At 44.2% G+C, this 26,456-nt stretch overlaps 2 protein-coding genes and 1 long non-coding RNA gene across 3 annotated transcripts in view; 2 read left to right on the top strand and 1 right to left on the bottom strand.

Moving 5' to 3' along the window:
• GCN1 (GCN1 activator of EIF2AK4) overlaps window positions 1-6,501 on the top strand; it is a 38,304-nt gene extending 31,803 nt beyond the window's left edge. The window contains exons 52-58 of the mRNA XM_068208953.1: window positions 124-317; window positions 895-1,009; window positions 2,022-2,118; window positions 2,967-3,115; window positions 3,713-3,817; window positions 5,025-5,243; window positions 5,793-6,501. Of these exons, the coding sequence (XP_068065054.1) occupies window positions 124-317; window positions 895-1,009; window positions 2,022-2,118; window positions 2,967-3,115; window positions 3,713-3,817; window positions 5,025-5,243; window positions 5,793-5,918 (1,005 nt within the window). The 3' untranslated portion in view covers window positions 5,919-6,501. The remainder of the gene's footprint in view (window positions 1-123; window positions 318-894; window positions 1,010-2,021; window positions 2,119-2,966; window positions 3,116-3,712; window positions 3,818-5,024; window positions 5,244-5,792) is intronic.
• On the bottom strand, window positions 157-8,413 carry LOC137484832 (uncharacterized). The gene is made up of 2 exons (XR_011005060.1): window positions 7,615-8,413; window positions 157-2,152 (listed from the first exon to the last, which is right to left on the bottom strand). It is a non-coding gene; the product is annotated as an uncharacterized lncRNA (long non-coding RNA).
• Window positions 8,414-11,425: 3,012 nt separating this feature from the next.
• RAB35 (RAB35, member RAS oncogene family) lies at window positions 11,426-26,353 on the top strand. Its single transcript, XM_068208950.1, has 6 exons — window positions 11,426-11,597; window positions 15,235-15,285; window positions 16,113-16,236; window positions 22,861-22,985; window positions 23,073-23,197; window positions 23,730-26,353. The coding sequence occupies exons 1-6, from the start codon at window positions 11,546-11,548 to the stop codon at window positions 23,856-23,858; spliced, it is 606 nt and encodes a 201-aa protein (XP_068065051.1). The 5' UTR covers window positions 11,426-11,545; the 3' UTR covers window positions 23,859-26,353.
• Window positions 26,354-26,456: the final 103 nt, after the last annotated feature.

The following is a 26,456-nucleotide window of genomic DNA, read 5'->3' as shown; positions in this document are numbered from 1 at the left end:
CGCGTTAGATTTAACGAGGGTTCTCTGATAACAAACTGCTGTAAAAGAGGTTTTCAGGCTTTGATCTCTAGCTGCTTTTTAATACTTGACCCCACCACTTTCCCTTCTTCCACTCTGGAATAGGTTGAGATTGCTCTGAAACCATTTTTGCCCCAGTTGCAAACAACGTTCACCAAAGCTCTGCAAGACTCAAACCGCGCTGTTCGCCTTAAAGCTGCCGATGCTCTTGGGAAACTTATTGTCATCCATGTCAAAGTGGATCCTCTCTTCACGGAGCTCCTGAATGGAATTCGTTCCAGCGATGACTCTGCCATCAGGTAAGCTGCAGCTGACAGCTCAGACCTTCCTGCTTACCGAGGATGAAAGAAAGAGCTGGGATGAATGAACAAAACCCCCAATTAGAGTAAGATGCATGTATTAATGAAAGCAGTGGACTGTAAACCAGGAATGGAGATGATGAGGCCTTCTTGTGTCAGAAGATGAGCTTGAGAGTATTTAGGAGAAAGAGTGCTTGGGGTCTGCCCAGTTCTCCTCTCCTGCACATCCCCAAGCAGCCCACTTTCAGATAAAAGGCAGTATTGACTGTCAGTCTGACCTGAAGTAAAGCAGCTGTCTTGTATCCTATGGGCACAAGATTCCTAAGATACGAACTTCCTGACATGATATTTTTTTTAATGTTTGAACATTCAGAAAATATCTGTGTTGTGTTAGACAGAAACATGGAAGTACTGTCTAGGATGGAGTCTCCAGCAGTGCAGAGAGGGGATCACTCTCCCAAACCATAAGGCATCTCATTGTAATTGCTGTGCAAAGATCTACAGGTATCCAGAGCAAAACTCCTCTTGGAGGGTGGGGGAGAGGCAATGTCTGACTGTAGAATGTGATCTCTTCCAGGGATACGATGCTGCAAGCGCTGCGTTTTGTCACACGAGGAGCTGGTGCTAAAGTGGATGCTGCAATTAGGAAGAATATTAGCACGGTGCTGCTGGGGATGCTGGGACACGATGAGGTACTGCTTCAGCCAGCTGCAAAGGTCCCCTGCTGCAGACAGTCTTGTTCTTACATTTAAAATCTGAACTTTCTAACAGAATTACTGTCTAAAATAACTTCTGGGAAAATTATTAATGATGTAGTCACAGTGAAGAATTTGAGATTCCTGACCAGTCTCTGGTAACTCTGAAAAGCCTTCAGTTTAATGTTTCCTTGGCAACTGCATATATGGGTTTGACCTGCAGCTCCTCACTAACAGGTTTCAGGTAGCTCTGCAGTCAGGATTTGCTTTTTAGCTTGGAGAAAGCCTGCAGTACCTTCACTGTATGCGCGGATGTGTTTGTAACCTCTCAGGCGAGGTTTATCATTCCGTGTGAGAAATTTTTCAGATAATGGTAGAATTTTCTCCAATGAGAATAAGCTCTCCAAGTTTAATATAGGATCTTCTGTATAGAGCAGATAGCAACAGTAACATCAGGGAGATTAAATTAATCATCTAATAATTTATTTTTTATGTCAGTCTCTGCAACAGACATGAAACTGTTGACATGCTAGAAATAGAAGTAAATTTGGGGGAGAAGTGGACAGTAATGGGATGGTCACATAAGGAAGCCAAAATAGCAAAAGCCTGGAAGTGTTAAATGAAGAGTAGTAAGAGTTTATCACAGAGACCGAGATGGCTAAAAATAACATTTACAGTAAGTGAATCTAAAGTAAGCTCTTATGAACTCATCTTTTAAAACACTGAATTTCATCTTTATGACTTTTTCATTTAACAAATCAGAACTTAGATAAAATCTGTAAATCTTCAGTCTCTGCTGGCTTTTTTGACCTTAGATTTGGTTTCAAGTTCCATTATTTACAAGAAAAAATATGATCTGAAAGAAATCCTCAGGAGTACGAGTGAAATACTACTATTTATTTTCTCGTCCTCTTTATTTCCTATTGTCTTCTGACACTTGTTTTTCGTGCTGCCTGTCTCTGGGGTGTGTTGAGCTCAAGCCATGTTCTCTGTTCTCCCATCCCATCAGGATGCCACCCGCATGGCCTCGGCCGGCTGCCTGGCAGAGCTGTGTGCATTTCTGTCCGACGACGAGCTCAGCACTGTTCTCTACCAGCACTTACTGGGTAGGTCACGCTGTTTACAGGACTGGAACAGATCCTGCAAGCAGGGAAGATTCCTTCTCAGCCATTGATTCAGGCTAACCTTGTGACTGAATCTCTGCTCTGTATTTTCTTGTGTTTTTCTTTGCTCATGGCTCTTAATTTGTGCACTCTGGTACACAGGGAGCACAGGTAACTGGTTGTCAGTTGGGGTTGCCCAGACTTTTTTCTCTGGAGTTATCTGGAAACTTGATAGAAAGCTACCATGGCTGAGTAATTGCTGTTGCTGACACGAGGACAGTTGGACATGACAGGATGTTCAGGCAGGCTGGACAGGAGGGCAGTCCCACCTTTTGGGAGAGCACTGTGATCTTAGGTTGGCTGATGTTAATTGCAGGCCACATCTGATGACTTCACATGCTTTTGGACAATTAACTAATTTGCCTCCAAGTTAGAGAAAAACATCAGTTTTATAGGACCCCAGTGTTTGAGAGTGTTATGGATTACTCTCCCCTGTGGGCTTAAAAAGGAAGTCTGTTGGCTGGTCAAATTATAGATGACTTTTACAAATTTATTACAGAGTCAAAGCTTGTCTAATTTTGAACCATCAGAAGTATCTGAGTTGAACAAGAGAGTCCCTTGTTTGTGTCTGCCTCCCTGCCTGCCCAGGTGGTGGTCCTGCCTGGAAAAGGTGTTGCATTTCAGCTCTGTCTCTATGGCTTTTTGGGAGAAATGGAGGAAGCAGGGCATTGGTTTAGATGGCGCTTGTTATTTCATTTTATGGCAGTGAACTGACAAACTGCCCAAAGCCTCTCAGATGAAGAGGAGTAGCTAGCAGGAGCCCTACCATTGTTCTGTTCTTTTCTCTGCAGCAGATGTCTCTGGCATTGACTGGATGGTGAGGCACGGCCGGAGCCTGGCTCTCTCTGTGGCTGTGAACGTGGCTCCTGACAAGTTATGTTCCCCAAAATACTACAACAGCGTCCAGGAGATGATCATCAACAATGCCACGGCCGACAGGGTGAGTCCTGCCCCACGGGAGGAGTGCTGTTGCAAGCTCTTGTTGGGAGCAGTTTTGAAAGGTGTGTGAACAGGTTCCTGTGTTACCAACCAGGACAAAAACCCCCAAGTGCCATCTGAAGAGTCTCCCTTGGCTAGGTGCAGTTTTTATGGTGAAATTACACAACTGTTCTGGTTCTTTGAGTTCTGATATCTTTGGGGAGATGAAGATTATTTAATCTTTAACTGCAGAGTAGTATTCATTTGGAGCAAATTACACTCCTGTTTCCTTAGAGAGTTCTCATTCACTGACCAACTTTGCAAGAAGTGGAAATTACTCATTTTAGGAGGAGAGTTTAAATCTGGTGTTGAATGAGTAGTTTGGGTAGGAATTTTGTGGGCTTGGTGGGGCCTGCTGCCTTATTTCTTTTGGCTCATGGTTGCACTGGAATTTTTTCATTATATTACCCAATACCATTAACCCAATGTTTTTTGATGCTGCTATTCTTTTGAAAGATGGGTTTAGCTTTCCACAGAAACCGACAAACCATGAGTTTGGTTTTAAAGGCTGTTGTTGAACTGTGCTGTAATAATACCAATTCTTGTCTTTGTGGTGAAGATCCCCATTGCAGTTAGTGGCATCAGAGGGATGGGCTTTCTCATGAAATACCACATGGAAGAGGGAGGCAACCTGCCTCCCAAACTTTCCAGCCTCTTTATTAAGGTAAGAATTTTCATGTTAGCTGCCTGCTGGTGTTCTTGTGTGATCTGAATCTCTGTAGATATTTCTTTTTGAGGCAGAGTGCAGACAGAACCACTGTATTAGCCTGCTTTGAAGCTCTGAATACAACACTGCCATCCCTGCTCTAACATGGAAATTTGCTTTTGAGTCTTCTGTGCTGAATCCCAAGTCTGAGTCTTATAAATGCATTTTTCCTTTGCAGTAGCAAACAGCTGGCAGAGAGAGAGTGTGAAGAATCTGTAAGGTTTTTAAGATTGCTGAAGGTCAAACAGCCTTTGCTAGAAATGTATCAAATACCAAAACCTGACCTGAGAACATTGAAGTTAACATCTTTTTCAGTTCATTAGATTTAAATATTTTTCTTCAAAATTCCTTTATTGGTTGATTGTTTCTTTTGGTGTGTGGCTGGGGTTTTTTGGTTTCTTTAGTTGTCTGCCCTCCCCAAACCCCACCATACACCTGAGTATCCCTCTTGATAGACAAGGATAGATAGAAAGGGGTGATGCTGCAGCATATTACATTTTCAGGTTTACATTTCTTTGCAAGTTACTTGTAAAACTACCAAACATGTCAAGTTGACACGATACAGGCCAACATTCTTCAAAGCAGACTTTTTGTTTTAAGTCCAACTTTTCTATGTTAATATAGTAGTATTGTGTTAAAATATAAAATATCACACTTGCCACAAAACCTTTATCACCTTATTAATAATGCACTTAACATTCAGACATTAGCTTTCATGTTTTAAATGGGTTAAGATTAAAATACAAAACTCTCATTCTTAGAATTCTGAAGTGAAATTCACTGTTAAAATGCGTCCAGTATTCCAACCAGAGACTGGCTTGGCTGTTGTTGCTGAGTGAGTGTGTTGTAGACACTATCAGCTTTTCTGCACTTAGTGGTCATTGTCATTTCCTGAGACAGTTGAGATGAACATGTGATACTGTCATCAACTATATATTTAGAAATTTTCTGTTGAAAAGTTGTCATGTTTTCAAGGTTTGACCTTGTCTTACACAATTTAAGTCAGACGTAATTGGCAACAAGTGTGTATCTTGTGTACCTCTGAGTTGAAAACTGCTTTTCTTAGCATAGTTTTAAATACTTAAATTAGAAAAAAAACCAAACCAACTGCTTATATATGTGTCCTTGGTATATCTGAATGTAAATGTATTTTTGTCTCCTTCAGTGTCTTCAGAACTCATCCAGTGACATAAAGTTAGTTGCAGAAAAGATGATTTGGTGGGCAAATAAAAGCCATCTTCCCCCATTGGATACTCAGACAATTAAACCAATTCTCAAAGCACTTCTGGACAACACAAAAGACAAAAACACCAGTGTAAGAGCCTACAGTGACCAGGCTATTGTCAACCTCCTGAAGATGAGAGAGGGTGAAGAAGTGCTTGAGGTATGAGACACATAAAAAAACTGTAGTTGTTGGTAGTAAGGCTGTGTCACCTCATTCTGCATGTCTGTGTGGTGCCTGCAGCCTCAGAATGTGCTGGAAGTCTCTTATGAAATTGATGAAGTGGGACATCCCCATTTTCATTTAGATCTTCAGCAGCATTCTCATGCTAAGCTCTGAAGAAATCAGCGACACCTGTTCTGTACAACCTTTACAGCAGCATTAATAGAATCGAGGCATTTAACATACCCCTTTTAAGCCTTGCCTGTGCTGAGTTCCCTCAGCCGGCACTGGTAATTCATTGCTTTGGTCACTTGGATGATCACAGTGGTGCTCGGAAGTTTTTAGGATGGACTATTTCAGCATCCATTTCCAGACCTGTTTTCTAAGTCTGACCTGCTTTTGGATAGTTCCCACGTCTGGAACTGTAAAACCAGGTGGAGACTTTTGGGACATTTGAAAGACTTTAGTTGATACAGCGCCTAAGGCACTTATTCCAATTTTGAATGGTGTGTTGAAAGGAGTTGGTAATTGTTGCTGTCTCCCTTCCAGTCAGTTTCCAAGATTCTGGATGCTGCCAGCCTGGAGCTTCTCAATGAAAGCTGCAGGAGGTCCTTGCGGAAGCTGGCTGGGCAGGCTGACTCTGAGGAACAGATCGATGACACTATCCTGACGTGATAAAGCTCCCGAAGACCAGGAAACACTGAACCAACCGCTGCATCAGCATTTCAACTCAAACACCTATTAGAAATGTTTTCATTTTTGAAAATGTTAATTCTGATGGGATTTCATGAAAAGGACTCCCAGAGAGTATTTTAGTATCAAATATACCAGAATAGCCTTAATTAGACCCACACTAGATGAAAATAAAAAATTTGGTCCCCTTTTTGAAACAGCTAATGTGCAAGAGACAGACATACTAACCAATACTGGTCAGCTGTGGCCAATTGAGACATGTGGCTAGAGCACATCAGGCTTAATCTCTGGTGACAACTATTTCCTTTCCAGGGTCTGTGCAAAAACTCCAGTACTGGAGGTACGTTGGTTTTTCCACACACCCTGGCAGGCAGGAATAGAACTCAGTGAAAGTTCAGTTGTATTGTTTCTGTGTACTGCTAACTTGCTGCTTGTGACGGTTCTGAAGACTGAAAATCCCTGTAAAACGAAGTATTTAAAATAGCCTTAGAAATCACAGATGCGAAAGGGGGATTAAATGCAGTCTGTTTGGAGAAGGAACATTTAATAAAGGCTCTGACTTTGATCCTTCTGATGTAAACTGTTCTTTTTACAAATTCATTTGTCAACAAACTTACACTGTGACTTACTTTTCAGACCTGTTTGTTCTAGGGCATACGGTTTATAGAGTGGACAGTGCTGTGATCTGTGAAAACCTTTTGCAGAACTGAGGCAAAACAGGGTTTAAAGCCAAGGCAGAACTGACATTTAATGAAATTTGTAAGTAATTACTCATGTTGATTTCCAAAGTATTTTTGACTACAGATAGCTTTTTAATTACTCAACTCGTGAAACAAGTCCTTTGTATTTACGTCTTCAAAGACCTCACAAAATACTTGGCATTAGGTTTTTTGGTGAATGAGTTGTGCTGCTCCAAGAAAGTATTTTATTTTACCTGGCCACACAGATCTCTCTTGAAAAAAAAAATCAATTTACTAGTAGATTTGATGTCACTTGATGGAGAATACAAATTTTTAGAAGGCAAAATGAGCTTTATGTTCCATGTGGAGCAATAATTACGTGAGCCTTACCTATTTTGTGAAACTCAGAGAAGCTGGTTGCACCTGAGAAGCCAGAGCACTAAGATTTGTTATTTCGTGTGGGTGGTGTGTTTTGTGTGTGTGTGTAATCTTCCTTGCTTATAACTCTGGATGCCTCAAACCATTATGATGGGAGAACACAACACTACACATAAAATCTGAGAACATTAAGTGGAACTCCATGGGAGCACACATTCTGCTAGAAGCAATTTTCTGATTGTTATGGCAGTAGCAGCAAACAGAAGAACACTTTTATCATACTCATGCCTCCAACAGCAAGATACAATCATGAGCAGGTATTTGGGAATGCTGTGGTTTGTTCTGGTCAGAAGTACAAAAATCTGACAAAAGGTTCTTGGTGCTGTGTCAGTTCCCAGCCCGTGGTGTAGTGTACTGACAACAGATTTGCTGTAGGAGTTAGTGGAAGGAACTTGGGAAATCAGCTGTTTTACCTGTACCTAAGATAGGCTCAGCTCCCACTAAACCATTCCTAGCTGACTGCCACACAATTGCTAATACAGCATTATAGGATAGAGATTCCATAACCTCTCTATGCCATTTATTTTGTTATATGAACTCACCAGACTGTCAGAACTTACCTCATGTCTGAAGAAAAAGAGTTTTCCTTGCTGCTACTTGAATCCATTACTGCTTGTCCTGTTTCCACAGACACTGAAAACAGTTCATTTTTGCACCAACCACATCGTCACTTCAGTGTCTTCACTCCTGGATGAAATCAATTCAGATTTTCTACATATTTCCTTAGAGATTTCCATGTTTTCTAAACTTACACTGCTGCCCCTCATGTTGGTTTGTTTCATTCTGACTCCTCTTTGCCTCAAGGTGTCCACTGCTGGCCCAGGTCTCCCAGGGAGTTGTTTTGCAAGCCCCACATAACAAACACAGTTGTCCACCCCAGCACAAGAACTGGGTGTTCCTTTGTTGCAACACCACCATGTCCTGGACATGTTCAGTTTGTGATCAGCTATGAAGCCAAGCTACAAAATGGCTCTTTAGTTAATTATGTCTAATCTTGTATTGATGCATTGGATGTATTTCTACAAAACTGCAGTGCTTCCCAGTTGGTCTGATGGAAATTGTGTTCCATTTCATCACATTTAGCTGCATTCTGATTTTTGCCTTTCAAAATACTTGCGAATCTGAAATCATCTTAAAACTACATATTGTGCATTGAAGTGGTAATAGTCAAGAGTGAAAACTCAGCTAAATGCTCTTAAAGATTTGGCAGCTTGGGGCACTGGAATGAGTTTCACCTGTGATGAATCAGCTGTGCTTTGGGATCCCAGGAACAGCAGTTAAACCATGCAATGCAAAAACCTCTGCCCTGAAACATGTACAAAATTTGATGCCACTCAAAACCTACTAAGTAGGTGTCAAAAAGCTGTGATTGTACTGGAATCGCTCACTCCATCACTGCAGCCAGGAAGGAATGAAAAAATAGCAAGTTTTGGTGAAGATGCTGTTTGAGCTCTTGATCATGGGCACATTGGCTCACCTATTCTGATTCCAATTGATGCTCCACATAAACATGGGAAAGAAAATGATAGGTAAATGAAGCCTGTTTTATTAACTTGTTCATTTCAGCCAGTAAGATATTCTATTATTTTGATGATTTGTATTTCCAACTTAGGTAGCAGCAAGTGGAAAAACTCATTCATCTTCCCAAACAGCACTTGAATTTCTGCACTGAGGTTAGTTGTTCCTAAGAGGGAGGAGTAAAAGCTAGGAGCTCACTTGCACTTGTGGAGAATATGCTGATTTTCCAGTCACAGTGAAACACTCGATTTGGATTTTGATAGCTACTTTTGCTAAACTATTTATACATTGCAGTATAATATATGAGAGATAAAATAGCCATAATCTTTGCCACAACATGAGATGTGATAAATTGATTGTGCCAACTTGGAGACTAAAGAATTAATTTTCTCATTTCAAATGTCTTAAAAATACCAGTTGTCAGTAAAAGATAATCTTTCCCTACAACTGATGGTAATAACATCTTTGAACTGTCAAGCAACTGTCTCTGAGTGACAGCTGAACTGCGTGTATTTCAAGAAGATCAAAAAATAATTTACGAGAGAGGTATAAACTTACAAGGTGCTAAAAATTACAATGGAAGAGAGACAAATGTAAAAGCATAAAATATTCAAATATTTTCTTTTTTTTTTGATTAGTCACAGTTCTTACTCTCCATTTTATTTGGTAACATCATGACACTTCATGCTTTTCACATGATGAGGTTTCATGAGCTTAAAAATAGAGGTAATAGGAATCACTGTCATTTTGGGTTTGAGCTGGTGGTTTGTGTGCTGGATTCAAGGGATTTCCCTGCAGCTGCAGTGTCCTCAGTTACTCTGGTGGTGCTGGATTGCCCCAGTGCTTCTCTGGGGTGAGTGATATATATATAAATATATATAGATATATATATATGGGGGGGGTGTTTAAAATGCATGAATTGCAGAGGATGTGAGCTGAAGGTGAGACAGAGTAAAAATTTAACAGAGTAGAAATCTATTTAGATTTAAGTGAAATGTACCTCTTTAAGCTTGCTAACATAAATAAAATATACTGTTTAGTCTAGTAACTGCAGCACTATCAAAACTACCCCAGCTAAAGAAACAGAATACAAATTTCCAAACTAAAAAAATAAAAGATAAGACTCCTCAAACCTTGAAACAGACAGTGCAAAGTGACCCAAGAGTTCTCTCTACACTTTCTAACAAAAACTAAGTACAAGTGTAACTAACTATAGCGCAAAATCAAAAAAATAAATATACATGAACCTATTGTAAAATTCTATAATTATATAAACTAGAATGAAAAAAGATCAGAAGTTTTCAAGAACACACATGTCCTTTAAAAAGAAAAAATCCCTCACATACGTCTAACACTGAAATAAACATACCATCCCTACAAATCTTTATAAAAATTATAAAGTCTTAATTCTTCACCACACTTCAAAGGTCTCATGAGTAGATTCCAGGATGTGAGGACCTTGACAGAATGAACTTTGAAAACTATAATATGTTTCTGAAGGTTAAGATTAAGAAAGGTTTATAATTAAGTGGAACATGACCCACTAGACCAGGTTGCCCCAGTCCCCACCCAGACTGGCCTTGGACACATCCAGGGATGGGGCAGCCACGGCTTGTCTGGGCAATCTGTGCCAGGGCCTCACGACCCTCCCAGGGAACAATTTATTCCTAATACAGACTCATTTATAATCTATAACAATCCAAGTTCTTTAGTGCTAGCATACCTCTTCCTATCTGAATGACAATGCATGTTAGTAAGACAAGTTTCGTTAAATAATTCAAACTTGATCTCAGGAGTTCAAGTACCAGTGAGAATGTTTTTTTAAGAAAAATTAATCAGACCAAAAACCCAGCACTTTTCTTGTGCCATGCCTCCACTTAGAAGTGACTATCACCTAAAATGTGACCATAGTATTGCAGAATTTGTGTAGTCAATGTCTGTGCAACTGACACAAAATCGCTCAGGCTGCTGGATGACGGGGAGTGCTTTAGAACTGCCCATGTGGGCTGGGGACGGTGCAAGCACAGCTGCTGATGGGCGTGCGGTCAGGCCCTTCCTGAGCCACACACAGGCACATCTCTGGATTAAAAACCCCAGGAATTTCATTCCAAACTGGCCTGACTTGCCAGGCCTGTGACACACACCTGCGTTCTTCATATCACTGCTGCGGGGCTCTCACCTGCGGCTTGGGCTGCGCTGGGAACTGTTCCTGTACCTACACAAAGCGCTCCTTCGGAGCGGAGCTGGGAGTGCTGGGGCTCCCTCACGCCATTGATGCTTTCCTGGGGGCAGCGCCGCTTTCAGCCGCGTCCTCACAGGAGCCCCTACGGGAGCGGGGGCCGGCGGGGGCCGGCGGGGGGCGGCGGGGGCCGGCGGGGGGCGGCGGGGGGCGGCGGGGGCCGGCGGGGGCCGGCGGGGGGCGGCGGGGGCCGGCGGGGGCCGGCGGGGGGCGGCGGGGGCCGGCGGGGGCCGGCGGAGGGCGGCGGGGGCCGGCGGGGGGCCGGCGGGGGGCGGCGGGGGCCGGCGGGGGCCGGCGGGGGGCGGCGGGGGCCGGCGGGGGCCGGCGGGGGCCGGCGGGGGGCTGCGGGGGGCTGCGGGGGCCGGCGGGGGGCTGCGGGGGCCGGCGGGGCCCGGCGGGGGGCGGCGGGGCCCGGCGGGGGGCTGCGGGTCCCTCACGCTCCCGCCATGGCCGCGGGCGCGCGCCGCCCGCCTCACCCCGCGCCCCTGGCGCGCAGGCGCGGGCGCGTGAGGGCGCGGCCGTCTTCCCGCGCAGCCGCGGCGCGGGGCGGGGCGGGGCGGGCGCAGGCGCGGCGGCGCAGCCGGCGGCCCGTGGCGGCGGCCCGGCGCATGCGCGGCGGCGGCCCCGCTGTCAGTTCCGGCTGTTTGTCCGGGAAGTGGCTCCGGCCGGAGCCGCCGCCGCCCCCCGCCCCCCCCCCCCCCGCCCGCTCCGCCGCCCGCGGCCGCGCCCCGGCCATGGCCCGGGACTACGACCACCTCTTCAAGCTGCTCATCATCGGCGACAGCGGTGAGCGCGGGCGGCACGGCCCGGGGGCGTGGGTAGGCCGCTGGCGGGGTGGCCGCCCCTCGGGCCGTGAGGGGCCGGAGCGCGGCGGCGGGGCCGGGGCGGGCGGCGCGGGGGAGTCGCGGAGGGGCGGTCTCCTCCGCCCGGGCCACCCTCGGCGTTGTGCTGAGCCGGGACCCCGCGCTGTGTGTGAATGGCGGGGCGCGTTCGCTTGGGCTTGGGGAGGTTTTATCTGATAAACCCGCGGAACTGGCTACCGCAGGATATTATGGTAAATAGCTTGGCTGGGTTTGGGAAAAGGCAGATTAGACGCGTAGAAGCCGGGACACCACCGGCAATGCTGCCGGCATCAACCTTGGCGAGCGCATGTTTTGACGGCGCCCACTAATCTGTTGCTGGGATGAGGAGGGAATTCCCTTCCCCTGTGACAGGCGGTTTAGGGATCGATGGGAAGGGCTGGCTGCCCTAGGGACTGTTGTTTCCAGTGCGGCAGCCAGTACGTTTTTACAGTCATTATTGTCTTAATTATTCCTTAAGACCTTTTCTATGCTTTAGCCTGAAGTCTCAGTTCTAGATTTCCTTATTTTTTTTAATGAATCCTGGAAGAGGTGGTAGCTTTGTGTACTTCTCGTTATAGCATAGGGTGCAAATACCTAAAAACAGGAGATAAAGGCGTAGTTTGAGGTCTTTTTGAAAATAGACCTTTAAATACTTCTGCAGCAACCTCAGAAACTTCTGGAGGGCTGAGCGTGTGAACTGTGCCAGTGTCTGGTGCTTTGGTCTGGGTGCATAGGAACTGGGACTGGGAAGATTGCTGCCGTCGGTGCAGCTCGGTGTTGGTAGCAGTCCAGCAGCTTACAGCTGAATTTCCATAAACTGGAGAAGGGTGCATCCACCCTCTTCTTTTAACAGAGGTGTGGTCCGTGGGGTGGCAGGTCCCGGCATGCAGCGAGGCACAGCTCTTGATGAAAGGGTGATGTTGCACGATCTTGGCAGTTGTCACCTTCAGAAGCTTCAGCTTCATGTTAAAAATATTTTTTTCTATGCTAAACTGTGTCTGCACAAAGGGATCTAAGGAGGGAGACAGGACAACAGCTTCAGAGCAGCTTAAACCTCAGGCAGTTCTGGGAGCCTTGGATTATTGCAACCAAACGCTGCATTCTGAGTAGAGCAGTGGCTCTGTTGGTCGCTAATGACTTCCAAAACTGTTCAGGCAAGATAAACAGGATGGTGAAAACTCTGAGGAAGACTTCTCATTTTAAACAATTAAATAAATTTTGTCAGCTTAGTCTTCTTGAGCAAAATTCCTATAGTGTAACCAGTGAAAGGAGTGTTGTGAGAATTGTCAGGCTGCCTGTGGTTCTTTGCTGTAATTAAATCTCACTATGTAGTTTGACTATTGATTTTTCTTTGGTTTTGTTTTTGCTAACCCCAACAGGAAGGCTTTGTCTCTGCTTGCATGAAACAGTTTGCTTGCCTTGTTTATTGACATTTATTCCCTGCAATAGGAAGTGGACTGTTACTGGATAGGATAATTATGTCTCATCTGCTTTCCCCTGTATGCAAATCTGTCAGGGGGGTAGTAGGTTTGTGTGTTTTTAGAACAGGTCATCTTGAAAAGCTGCTGGTGATTTCAGCTGTGCCAGATATTTAAAAATAATACAGATGATCTGTGCTTTCCTTCTGACTCTTTAATTCACTCTACCGTTCAGTAAGATAGGGGTCTTGGAATCCTGTCTGACACTGAAATACACTTTTAATTTCAATTGTGCAAAGTCAACAGGCCTTTTTTTTTTTTGTGTTGTTGTTTCATTTTGCTATCTTCAAGAAGCTGAGGGCCCTGCAAGTCTTCTCTTCACATCTTCAAACAGCTCTGTGTGGGAAGTGTGGGGTCACCAAGAGTGTGGTTTCTCTGTGCGTGAACAGTGTGGGTCAGAGGCAGTGTTTGCTCAGTGAGATCGTTGTCACTGGGAGCATGCAGAACTTCCTGAGTTCGGGAGCTTTCTTCTCTCTGGAAGCTGCCAGCCTGCTGGGAGCTGTGCAGCTTGTGCAGTGGAGGGCAGTGTGACAGAGCAGTGTCATGTGCAGCTCTGCAGCATCGCCCAGGGCTGGCTGAGCTCGGACCTGGTGCTGTGGTCTGACAAGTCTGTGGCTTCTGGCACCTTCTTGCCTTCCATGGAGCTGAAGGCCAAGGCTGCTTGGTCAAGAAGCACAACACTTGATGCTGAAACATTGTTGTTTTCTCTTAGTTTCTTATTTTTTCTTAGTTGACCGGTATTTGCAGAGCTTTAATTCTGGCTAAATAACCAGTCTTCTGAAGTACGGGAAGTACTCTGCTACCTTTTTTGAGCTCAGAGGTGTTGATTATCTGCATGCTGAAACTTTGTATTTATTAATTCCTAGGAAAGGAATTAAAAAATACAAAGTTTCAGCATGCATATAATCCTCCTTAGCTTGCTAGCACTAGTGAGGAATGAGCATGGCTTCTCCAGATGGCTGGTGATTTGAACTCTTTGCCAGTGAGACGTGGCTTACTGTAATCATGCAGATTTTTAGGCTGGTTTTTATTTTTTGTTGGTAGCTGAGAACTACTGGAGTTCTGCATAGCCTTTGCATAGGTCTTCTATTCAGAAGAACTTGCAAGTTATACATCATCAAAATAATTACCTTGCATAACTTCCACCTGAAAAGATTTAATAGATAATTACCTCGGTGAAGTTGAATTTCCTATTCATGCCATAGCAGATTTATTTTGGGGAGGAAGGGTCATTAACAGCAGAGATGTTATGCAGAAATAACAACGTGGAGCCATTTAGATACCCAGATTCCCTTGGGTGGGTGTGCAGGAATGAGTTTCTTACAGTTCTTGTCTGAAGCACTGTGAAAAATGCTTCCCTGCAACAGGGTGTTATCAGGGTGCAAACAATCAGTTATGGAAAACCTGGATGAAGAGCTACTCAAAGCATTTAGAGGAATGTTTCATGGAACATTTTGGCAACAGGGACAGCTTCAGAAAGGTGTGTGTCCTTCCTGTGAGATGTGGAACAAGGCTGTTTTGGATGGCAATACAGGACAGCGATTCCCAATTCCTGTTTGGTTTAGGCTTCTGTTAGACTCTGGCCATGCTCATGGGAGCTTTGTAGTACCGAGCCCTGGTGTGATTTTCAGAGCAGTCCAAATTCCACACAGAATGGGAGGTAGGCAGTGGTGTTACTGACATCACACATGATGTGCAAGTGGAATTCAATAGAGTGCTGAATTCAGAGCAGTGTTCTGAGCACTTGTTAATTCACAGGACATGCTCAGCTTTCCCTAGCAGATGTAAGCCTACTGATTGTAAACTTGCTTTTTGTTATTATTCTTCTCTGACCACAGTTCAGAAGCTGCTCTTGGAGGGTTTGCTGAGGGCTGGAGGAGGGAGGGCACAAGTCTCCCCTCCCTGCACTGCTACCAGGAGCATCGTGAGTCTTGGGGTGACTGTACTTGATCACATCTCCACGGAGAGTGTGGAGATGAACAGTCAAAGTGGATGGTACTAAATGATGTGCTGGTTTTTGTGCAATGGATGGTTAAAATACTGTTATGTTCCTGACCCCCAGGATGACTGTATTGAAAGATTTGCTGTGTTTGTTTGTCATAGGTGTGGGCAAGAGCAGTTTGCTGTTGCGTTTTGCAGATAATACCTTCTCAGGTGAGTGGTTTGTTTCCTTCAGTAAGTGAAATGCTCTAGGTTTGCTCCAGTGCTGCTGATTGGTGAGAAATCTGTGTTTGCCCTCTGATAGTTGTGCTGAGAATACATCATGCTTTTAACTTTGCATCTCTTGGTGCAAGCCTGTACAGGCCATCCTGTCTGATCTCCACTCACAGCTAGAAGTCCCTGAGTATTGAAATACTGAGGTGGTTCCAGAAACAGCTTAGGTGGTTTAGGTTATGCTATACTCTCTGCAGACTTCCTATTAGCCACTTGGGATTTAGATTGATTGAGTATCAATCTAAATCCCAAGTGGCTAATAGGAAGTATTGATCTAAAGTATCAATCTAAATCCCACTATCAATTGTGGCAAACCACTTACATTTCTGATATAACCAATTTATTGGGAGGAAGCTCCTAGAATGTCCAAAATAAGCGTTCCCACAAGCATTTAAAGACAAGTGTTGTCTCAAATTTTTCACAAGTGAAATGCTGTCATAGTTACTGCCTATTTCTTGAGATATTTGGGTGCATACTCTTGATCAATGGGATCGAAAAATAATAATGTTATTTTGTAACACTGAGCTTTTAATTTTAAAGGTGGCTTAGGAGAAGTGGTTTTATGGCTAGGAAGAAGAGCTGTTAACTGCAGATAAAAATATGTACATCAGCATGATATAAGGTATTTTAAACAGTAAGCAGATATGGGGAACCTTGTTCTCCTGTCCAGTCTGAGAGCTGCTGCCAAGTAGTGTTCAAGAAGTGTGCTTTGGGACATCCAAAATAAACAAGACTTAGGTTCTCACTTACCCACGCTTTCCCTCTAGGCAGCTACATTACCACCATTGGAGTGGATTTTAAAATCCGGACAGTTGAGATCAATGGAGAGAAGGTGAAACTCCAGATCTGGGACACAGCTGGCCAGGAACGCTTCCGGACTATTACATCAACGTGAGTAACGCTGGCCTTTGTGCTGTGGAGCTTTGGGTCTGGATCTCACAGTCCAGAGTTGGAGTTTAGATATTTAAGTGTTGATTAACTCAGGATAGTTGTGTGGTCTGTACAGTAAAACTTCTCTCAGCTTTGTCAGAACCAACCGTGATGGTGATATTCTGGCAAGGTTTGGAACTGGGATTTCAGAGTTCCTCACCCTTCTATGCATTTCTGTGGTGGCTTTGTCTTACTCCTTTGCTGCTGGTTTCCAAATGGTAGAACTGGAGTTATTAGACTGTATATAGTAGACAGCTTGTCTCTGTGCCTGTCCAAGTTTGTCCTCTGATTGAATGCACTGCAGAAGCACAGAGTGTAAACCCTCTGTCAGTGTCATATAACTAATGAACAGCTTGAAGATTGAAGAGCAGGATTTCTCCTGGTTTTCCTTTAGGACAAATGCTTTAGCAGCTATCTTTGTGTGGAGTTCTGCTGAAGCAGACGCCCACATGTTATTAACCTTTTCCTTGGTTGGAATTCAGATTTGAACTCATTGTCCTTTTGAACAGCATGTGCAGAGCTTTTCCTGTTCCTGAAGAAACCACACCTAGAGCTGCGGTGGTGGGAACTAAGAATAAAATGTGTTTGTAAACTGATTGCAGTAAAAATGGACTGCTCAAGGGGGGAAGAGGGAAAAGTGCACTTGGAAACGGAACTTTTGTTCCTTGGGTTTTAACCAAAATAATTCTTGAAAGATCCATGTGTTTTACTTGGTCTTTCATGACTCACTTCTCCTTTGGCTCTTATTTGAGAGGAGGATCTTTTTCGGCTGATGAATTGATTATTTTACTCAGACCTGAAAAGAATGAGATTGGTTACATCTGTGTTATGTCTAAAGCACTAGAAATGGCAAAGTTGAACGTGATGTGTGCACCGCCCCTTTCCTCTACACTCCTATACGGATGTTACTGGGTTACTTCCATTGTTTCTTAAGTATTTAGCTTGAAAAAAAACTCGGTTGCCTCTTGTAGGGTTCCTGTGTGTGACATCACTTCTTGTTGGAGCGCTGCAGGCAGTTTTGGGAAGGAAGTGGTGAGGGGGAGGCAGCTGTGCAGTGCTGCAGCCCTGTCAGCTGTGACAGGCGAGTCAGAGAGCCCTGATTACTGCTGAGTCAGCAAATGGCCTTCCTGTTTGCAGATTCCCCGACGCGACTCAGGCTCGGGAACGAGCGTTGGGTCGTGGGGCCGATGCCAGCTAGCTTAGAAAGCCATGGTGTATCCAGCACTGAGCAGGGAATACCAGCAAAGGAGGATTCCTTCTGTCAGTGGGAATAGCTGCGGATGGGATCTTGCACAGTGTTTTATGTAAATTATTTTCTTGATTAACATTTCAAATAGATAAGCTGAAATGGTTTGAGGCATTTGTGCCATGACCTCTTGGAACTCTGCTGCTACTTCCTTTTGTATTGCTTTTTACCCAAGTGAGGCATATTTTACTTTAGGGGGATCTAACCTTTTGGGGTTTCTGCCTTAGCATTTCTGAATGATAACTCCATGGTCAGGGAAAAAGATCTACATTTTTTGCAATTCTGTGCAGAGAAGTTCATGTGTCCAAGTGCATTTGAAGTGCTGAGGAAAACACTTTGGGGAATGCTGGTTATCATGGGATGAGGGCTCCTCTTGCTAGGTTGGTTGGCTTTTCCTGTCTGGTGTTCCTAATCATATCAGGCAATAACAAGAATTAAATTTTAGAAACGGTTCTGGCTGGCTTGTTTTGTTTTGTTTTTTTCCATTTATTGGCAAAGTAGTACTGTAACTGATTTATTTATCCTAAACTGACTGACAAATCAAAAAACCTTGCTTGTTCTTACAAAAGAGCTTGGCTATCAAATCATGGGTGGCGTGTGAGTGCCCTGTCAACAGAATGTACTAGTCTGCCTAGTCTTTGACTAGATTGAGGTTTAGACTGAAGTTAAGAATATCAAAGGTGTTCCTTCAGTATTACAGTAGGTCAGGGAGTCCCTTTACAGTGAAAGGCAGAGTTCAGATTGATGTTGAGCCAAGCCTGGCAAGCAAGCCTGAAATTAGAGCCCATCTGGTAATTACAGTAACAGGTTGATAGTGCTGCTGTGTGGACTTAGAACTGCAAAATGGTAGAGGTGGTAGGAAGGTAATAGTGGAAAATTGGGAAACATTAAAAGGTTGTAGTAGTTTTGATTTCACGTGACTGTAGCTACAGTCAAAAGCTGAAAAGCAGAATAAAACTGTTAAGGAACAGAAATCAAGTTGGTCTGGAGTATTCTACAGAAGCTCAAGAAAATGAAACTAGATCAGAATTTCAGACTAGGAAGTATAAAGGCAGCTGGTTTTATTGTCTGTTAAATGTGAAAATACTGGGCTAGCTGGTGCCTTCTGGGAGGAGAGGCTGAGCTGTGTGAATTTGGTTGCCATGGAATGTCATCCAAATTAAATTTGATTTAAATTCACCAGGGATTTAGCATGCCAGGATGCAGCTGTATTAGCAGGAATACTTAAAATGCATGAACAGCCAGTCCCTGTACTTGATTTCCTCTTGTAGACAGGACTACTTTGTCCTGATTCAGGACTGTGGGTTTAGGATTCAAGCTTTATATAATGGCTGTCAGATGCCAGCTCAGGATGAATAGTGATAGCAGAGGGACCTTCTGCCATGGTTTCCTGTGGAATAGCATGTTTGAGAGAGGGATAAGATCTTTGAGATGATAGAATTACTGTGTCTTGTAAAGCAGATATGACTAAAAGGCTAGTAGTTAAAAGACTGGTCTGACTGACAATAGGTGTACTTCCAAGAACTTGAAAGAAAGATGAGTATGAAACAAGATTATTAGAAGTCTCTGGAAATTGTTAGAATTCTAGATGAATGAAAAAATGAAGGAAATGTGTGCTACAAAATAGTGAAATATGAACAAAGAAGCTGGATTAAACCAGTGCCCTGTCTTTCACATTTGGCAGTTAACTGTTTTCCTGAAAAAAACAACATATGGGTCCTACTGGACCAACATAGTGTCTCGTTTAAATCTGACTGAGCTTCTGCTGTGTTTCATGAAGCTGGTTGTTATTACTCCAGATGTTAATACTGGGAAGCAATTGCTAGAGGGAATATGAGAGCTTTCTCACTGGTTTCTTGCAGTAGCGAATGCCCCAACAAGTGGCAAATGTTCCCTCGTGTTTCCCAAGGCTGTGTTCAGGGACTTGAGAGTGGGGTGCAGGTGACTGAAGGACATGTAGAGTTTTGGTAATCCCCAGTTTAATTCTAGTGGTAGAACAAACAATAAGGTGTTTATTTCAACTTAAATGTTGGCTTTCTTAAGCCTTTTCCACACCTAAACTGAATGTAAAGCCTCTAGGTCTAGGGACTTCCAGCTGTATGGGAGATTGTTGGCAAGCATCTAAGGGCGCACACAGGTCAGGTTTGGTTGGCTTTCACCTCAGGATGAAACTTTCATGGATACTCCTAACGTGAATAACTGGTCTAGAATTTTTTTTTCTGTATTTCACGAAGGTATTCCCACCAGCAGATGCTGGCTTTGGGGTTTGCAGAATACATGGCAGAGCACTCCCACCACACAGAGGACAGCCAGCATCAGTCTGTGACTGAGAAGCTCAGATTAAGGACTTCAGGTCTCTTCTGCTTTCACTTCTGTGGTCTCCATTTCCCCAAAAATGTGTATGGGAAGGAGATAAGACATTCTTTCCCTTGTGTCAAAGTCTCAACTACCTCTTGGTTGCCAAAAGCACAAAATTTACACCTACTCCTCCCTGAATGCCAAAAGCCCCATCTGTTCTCTACTCGCCAAAGCCCACAACCTGTTATAAAAGCAATTCTGCACTGCATCATTCTGGAAGTTGAAGTATGGGATAGGATAAATCAGATTTTGTTTTCTAATACTGTCCTGCATTTGGGGTTGGAGAAGCTTCGCTGTACTTGTTAAGCCTAAAATGTTATCTAGGATGCTCTGCAGAGCATCCTAGAAAATAGCATGACCAGCTTTTTGAGAAAAAAAACTGTGCTATGAGACTTAAGAGTTTGAGAATAACAGGTAGTCATGGTCTTATCTCTCAGGCTTATCTCTCTTGGTAATGACAGCCAATAGAGAAAATGACATTTTAGTGTAGATGAGGGGTTGGCAACCTTTCTAGAACGATGTGCCAGACAATTTTCCGTTCCAAAAATAGCAGCAGTGTATGCTGGTAGGCACTCAGCAGGAGTCAGGGGTTGCTGTCTTGCACAAAGGAAGCTATTTCTGATGAGCTGGTTGGCAATATCAGTGGCAGGAGCTCCAAGCCCCTGCAGGGTTCCCAGTGCCGTGGTGGTCTCTGCTGCAGGGTCCAGCCCACAGCCCCCATCCCAGGAGCAAAATGCGACGGTGCTGACGATGTGTCAGGAGTGGGATCGGTACGTGCAGGCTGCCAGTTTTCCACTCCTCGACATCATATGCTTTGCTTAGAAGAAAATGTAGGTGCGTGGGCAAGGTAGGAGCAGCAGGATGCTCCGTTGGGCCCCTGGCTGGGCTGACAGGGATGCCAGGCTGGGCTCGGTGTGCACAGCAGAACGAAGCAGCTCTGCGTAGGTGCAGCTGAACCACTGCGCTTCTCCAAGGGCTGAGTGTTGTCTTGGCAAATGCAATGCTCAGTGTTGGGGAGGAAGTGGTAGGTCAGCCTGGGGGCTGCTGAATGAAAAGACTAGTAGGTGATGATATGGGAGAGCTTGAAGATAATTGGTGTATTGTTCAGCTGTGGTGAAATCCAGTGTGTTGGTAGGACTGGGGATCTTTCCCTTTCTGATGTTATCACACAAAACAGGATTCATCAAAACCAGTGTGCAGGGCATGCTAGTGTCAGGAGAGGATGGGTTATTTTTGCAACATGTGGATTCAGGCCATGGAGTACTTTTCCCTCTAAAGGATCCAAGTTATGAATAAAGTTGGGTTGTAATCAAGTAAAGCACGAATGCAGTGCTGTAGCAAGTTTTGAAGTTGTTGAAAGAACTGACTGTGAATGGACTAGAACATTTGAAAGTGCAGGATTTCTTATGGGCTGGCAATAAGTATTTCTTACCTGAGTTATTTCTTGCCAAGGGATGCAAATGCACAGCATAAATCACTGGTAAAACATGTAATGGGAGAAGTATTTGAGTGTCTTCTGCAAATGCCCAGATTGGCAGTAGGAGCAGACTGTTCTACTGCTGCAGAGCATCCTGGAGGAGCACTGATCCCCAGGGATTGTAGCTGCAGGGGGATCAGGAGAGGAAGATGTGTACCTCTGAGGGTGATCCGTGCCTCTCTGCAAGTCTGTCTGATGGTGCGTAAAGGCAGGTGGCTTCTCTTGTAGAAGGCTGGAAGTGGGAGGAGACAGTGACTTGCTTAAGCACTTCAGTAGCAAAGTGAGTTGAAGCTTTGAGATCTTCTCAAAGGTGTGTTTGGGTTAGATTCAAAGGCTGTGAAGTTCAAAGGTGGGTTTGCTAAGTTGGAAAAATCGGAGCAGAATGGTCACAGTGGACATCTCTGAAGTGCAGTGGATATACTGCAAGAAGTACTTGTGATAAGACAGCAAGGTCTAGGAATGCTGTCACAGTTTAAGGAAATATTCTCGATTTTGTATGCTGGTTTCTTGAATTTGTTTTATTAAAATTTTAATATTGATCAGATGAAAGAGAAGAGGATGAAAGGAAAAGAGTAAAGCTACACATAATATGAAAAATGGATCTTGATGAAGACCTCACTGTTAACTGTTTCCTGTTTCAATTACTTTTTATTTTTTGGGTCACAGCTGCCTGATTTGCCATAGGGAATGTACTTAGTAGCCTTGTGATTGTGGCTGAAAACTGAGAAGGTAGAGCTTGCTGGTTTTCTATTTAGCATTTTCGTGGTGCACATACTGTCTGTCTTCGGTAGCTTCGTGCAGGTGATAATGTTGGAACCCGAATTCAGGTATTTTTCTTGCATATCAGACTTGTGCATCATCTTTTAAAGGTGCCAGTTGCCCAAGACTAATGGGAATAAACTGAAATACAGCTTATTTTTAATGGCTAAAGGTAGCAGAGTGTATTGAATGCACATATGGAGTCGATCTGTTGAGTAGGAAGGTGTGATCAGAACACAGTCGCTCAACAAGACAGAAATTTTTGAGAGCTCGAGAGAACTGTGACTGAAGGTTGAGTATATTTGGAGATCTGCTGAAATTTTAGTCTGTAAGTGATCGTTCACAGATAACAGAATTACTGCAAAAACTTGATGTGGCTTATACAGCCCCAAGGATCACATTACAGCCAGTTCTGAGGATGTGCTGGGGGTACCATTGCCTTTGGTCCTGTAGCCGGAACACAGCATTCATCTTTGAAGGTCTTGACAACCTGAGCAAGGAAGATTTTAGAAGACTTGGGACTTGGAAACGTATTTGTGTAGAGTGAATGAGCAGGGAGCTCTGTAGCTTTGGAGGAGCAGCCTGGGATCAAGCTGTTATAAAAGAGCTACATGAGTCTCAATGGAAAGAAAATGGGATCACTTGGTTACCATAACTTGAGGATTTGTTGTGAATCCTGTAGAAGCTCAGTGGAAGAGAAGGTGATACCCTGAGTTAACATTTGCTGTCCTTTTGTACCCCACAGGTATTACAGAGGAACACATGGGGTCATTGTTGTCTATGACGTAACGAGCGCAGAATCTTTTGTGAATGTGAAACGGTGGTTGCATGAAATTAATCAAAACTGTGATGATGTCTGCAGGATACTAGGTGGGTAATTAGGGAGTTACAGCATCCTATTTAGTGGGCTGGCCTGCTGAAATACCAAACTGACTTTTATTCTCTTTCCTTTTTTAGTGGGCAATAAGAATGATGACCCAGACCGAAAAGTGGTAGAAACAGAAGATGCCTATAAATTTGCTGGGCAGATGGAGATCCAATTGTTTGAGACCAGCGCCAAAGAAAATATTAATGTGGAAGAGGTAATATAATATAATATAAAGAAGAGTAGAGATATAATGATTTAGGGATAATGGTGTGGGAAGAAATAAAAATTCCATTCTTCCCATTGAGAAAGAAAAAGTGCTTATATGAGTTGCAAGTAGTAGGTAAAATGTCAAAAAGAGACATTCAGCTGTTTTTTGGAAGAGTTGGGAAAGCAAAATGAAGGAGCCCACACTGCATTTTCAGTAGCTTTGCAGTGCTCATGTATTAGGCAGGAAAGACTTGAGAATGCTTGTAGGAGGTAAGGCTGCCCAGGCTTCACTCCTGGCCTCAGTTGCCAAACTGCCCTGGTTTTACTTACTGGTTTGGAAAAAGGGATAGAGGTACTGTTTAGCTTGGGAGTGGGTTGGGAAAAGGTATTGGATTTCCACTGGGGCCATAGGGGGTTGGGGAAGGTCTCTGAAGCATTATTAAGACATACAGAAAAGGGGAATGGCTTCCAAGGAGCAGCACCCCACAGGAGCCAGCCTGAGTTCCGGGGTGGTCTGAGTGTGCTTGTTTCTCTTGCAGATGTTTAATTGCATTACAGAGCTTGTCCTGCGAGCAAAGAAAGAAAACTTAGCAAAGCAGCAACAGCAGCAACAGAACGATGTGGTGAAGCTAACGAAGAACAGTAAAAGGAAGAAGCGGTGCTGCTAATGCCCCTTCCCTGCTGCAGAGACTCTGCTCTCAGACAGATCAGCCCCTCCAGCTAGACTCGGGCAATTCCACTGGGGCAGGCTTTGGGAGGACTTTCTCAGTTTTGTGCCGTTATTTAAAGATTATTTTTTCTCCATGTTTTCTATCAAGAGGCGCTGGCACCTTCCCACTGCAGTGCCAAGAAGGTATCGGATGGAATCTGGCCCCCCTCTCCTCCCCTGCTCATTCCAGTGCGCCTTGTAGACAAGAAGGACGTTGCCTACCAAGTGGACTAATTAACCCAAGAGTTTGTATATAATGTATATTGCTTTAACCAGCCTCGCCTCTCTGTTGTCGCTTTGGCTTCTGCCTTCTTTATGTCAACCAATCATGGACTGCAGAGTTCATCTTTTTAATGAAAAAGTTTAAAAGTCCTTAATTAGAGTTGGCCCCAGGCTGGCAGCGACTGCTTCCTGGGGCCTCCAGCTGCATTTCTGTTGGGCTCCAGGCTGGCAACTGGTGCCCCTGGGGCCCCTGGCTTCTCCTGGAGTCCCAGGCTTTTCCTGGGGTTTGGGCTGTGTTTTTCTAGGTACCAGGATTGCAGGTGTTGCTGCTGGAGCCTGGGGTTTCCTTTCACCAGCCCCTGGGCTGGCAGCTGGAGCTGCTGCTGGGGCCTGGAATTTCAGCTTGCCATCATCCAGATTTGTGGCTGGATCTTTGGGTTTCACCTCCTTGTGCTGCAGTCCAGCTGTACCTGTGCTCTCCTGTAGTTTGTATCAAGATACTGGAAAACAAACTGACCTGCAGAAGTGGGATTTGTTTGGATAAAACCTTTTTTTTTTTTTTTTAAAAAAGCAAAGTTTAACAACTTTGACCTCTGCTTCTGGTTCTGCCAGTGTCCTAAGTGAGGGTCCATTTCTTTTGAGAAGAACAAAAATCATGTGATTCTGCCAAAAACCCCAAACTTCTCCTTGTTGCCCTATCCACAAATAGGCAATCGGAACCTGAATGTGAATTTTGTTGGCAAAGCTTTTGTTTTTGAGAGAGAAAGGGCATGAAAAAAATCCAGCTCTTCTTATTGATGTCTGAATATGAAAGCTGCAGGATCATACCCAGGATTCTTCTGTTAGGAAGGAGGACTGCTGTTTAATGCAAAGAAATGGAAAGCTTGCTTGGGTTATGTGGTGGTGGAGGATCACACTTGGAAACAAGCTGGGCTTGCTGTGCTCAGCAGCATTTTCCTGGCCCTCGTCAGCCTTTCTGGGAAAACAAGGGCTCACTTCCTCAGCCTGAATAGATGTAGTTAAAGGTGGAGAGTGTATGTGTGTGTAACTAAAATATCAAATGTCTGGGCTGAAAGGACATGCTCAGCACCTGAATTATTGCCTAAATAATATTAAAAAATAATTTTACTTTAAAAGGCATGGAGGATATGTCTTCCTTTAAGGCCTTGAAGGTGGACATACTCCATGTGCCAGTAAGTGGCCCTATGGAATTGCTGGCCTTAGTTTGGTAGGATGTGATTCACCCATGTCCATGAGCTTGGAATCAGCCCACTTCTCTCCCTTCCTCACCCTTTCCCCAGGAGAGGCTAAATTTAGTCACTTATTTTGCCTGCATTTTTTTAGATTTTTCAGGTTGTGGTAAGAGCCCTGAGCATACAATCACATCACAGTCAATCACTTTAAAGACTTTTTCCGAAGTGCAAACGATGAATGTGTAACACGTGGGTTTTTAATGGGATCAGGTGCTGGGGATGCGCATCCAGCTGCCTTCACCCACCTCTTCTCTTCACATATCCTGCATTGGTAACCCAAGAATTGCAGTGAGCTGGGATAATGCTGCTGGGGTGAGCTCTGGTCGTTGTTGAGAGGCTGTGCAAAGCCTTAGGTCACACCAGCCCATCCTGCCTGCTCTCCAGTGTGGAATGTGGTGTGTGCTGGGAGGAGCTGGGCCAGTCCCTGGAGCTGTGCTGTGGGAGGGGAGCTGTCCTGTGGGGGTTCTCCCCTGCAGACTGAGGGGCCCAGCTGTGTGACTTTGGGAATCTTGTTGGTAGCTGTGTGCAGATCTAGGAGGGATAACTTCATATAGGCAGAATTAAAGAACATGTCTGAATTTACTGGAAATGATGCAATAAAATGAGGAAATGGTGCACCCAAGCCTGGAGTGTTCTCTTATATGGAAAAATTGGTCCTCTTTGAGTCCAGGTTTTTGTGGCCGTGGTTGGAATTCTGTCAATCCAGGTCCAGCTTCCTGGCTTAAAGTGGGAATTTTTTTTTTTTTCTTTTTTTTTCCCAGAGCTGGCTGTAGAGGAGCAGTTACCTCTGCTCTTGCCATCACTGTTCAATTGGAAGGGGTGGGGACCGTGTCTCTAGTGGTGCTGATGTGAAGTTTCCTAAATGTTGAGCAATGGAATGTCTAACTGGTTTGCTAGGATTATTTCTGTAATGAAAGTTTCTAATTATGCTTTTTAAATAATTTTAAAAAACTAAAAATAAAGGTTACAAGCTGCCAAATCTTTTTTTGAGGCTCTGTTTCCTCTGCTGTCCAGCACCTGGAGGTGGAGGGTGGCAATTAATGCTTTCAAATGTTTAGTTGCTGATTTAGATGGAATGAAAG

Source organism: Anomalospiza imberbis, chromosome 18 (genome assembly GCF_031753505.1).
Source record: "Anomalospiza imberbis isolate Cuckoo-Finch-1a 21T00152 chromosome 18, ASM3175350v1, whole genome shotgun sequence".
In the NCBI taxonomy this organism is placed as follows: Eukaryota; Metazoa; Chordata; class Aves; order Passeriformes; family Viduidae; genus Anomalospiza; species Anomalospiza imberbis.
The sequence above is the reverse complement of the archived record's forward strand: the minus strand, read 5'-3'. Positions and strand labels throughout refer to the sequence as shown.

Excerpts from the sequence above, each read along its gene's own strand:
- RAB35 (XM_068208950.1), top strand. The coding sequence starts at position 11,546 with ATGGCCCGGGACTACGACCACCTCTTCAAGCTGCTCATCATCGGCGAC. Across the intron at positions 11,598-15,234 it reads GCTCATCATCGGCGACAGCG|GTGTGGGCAAGAGCAGTTTG; the intron begins GTGAGCGCGGGC and ends TGTTTGTCATAG. Across the intron at positions 16,237-22,860 it reads TTCCGGACTATTACATCAAC|GTATTACAGAGGAACACATG; the intron begins GTGAGTAACGCT and ends TGTACCCCACAG.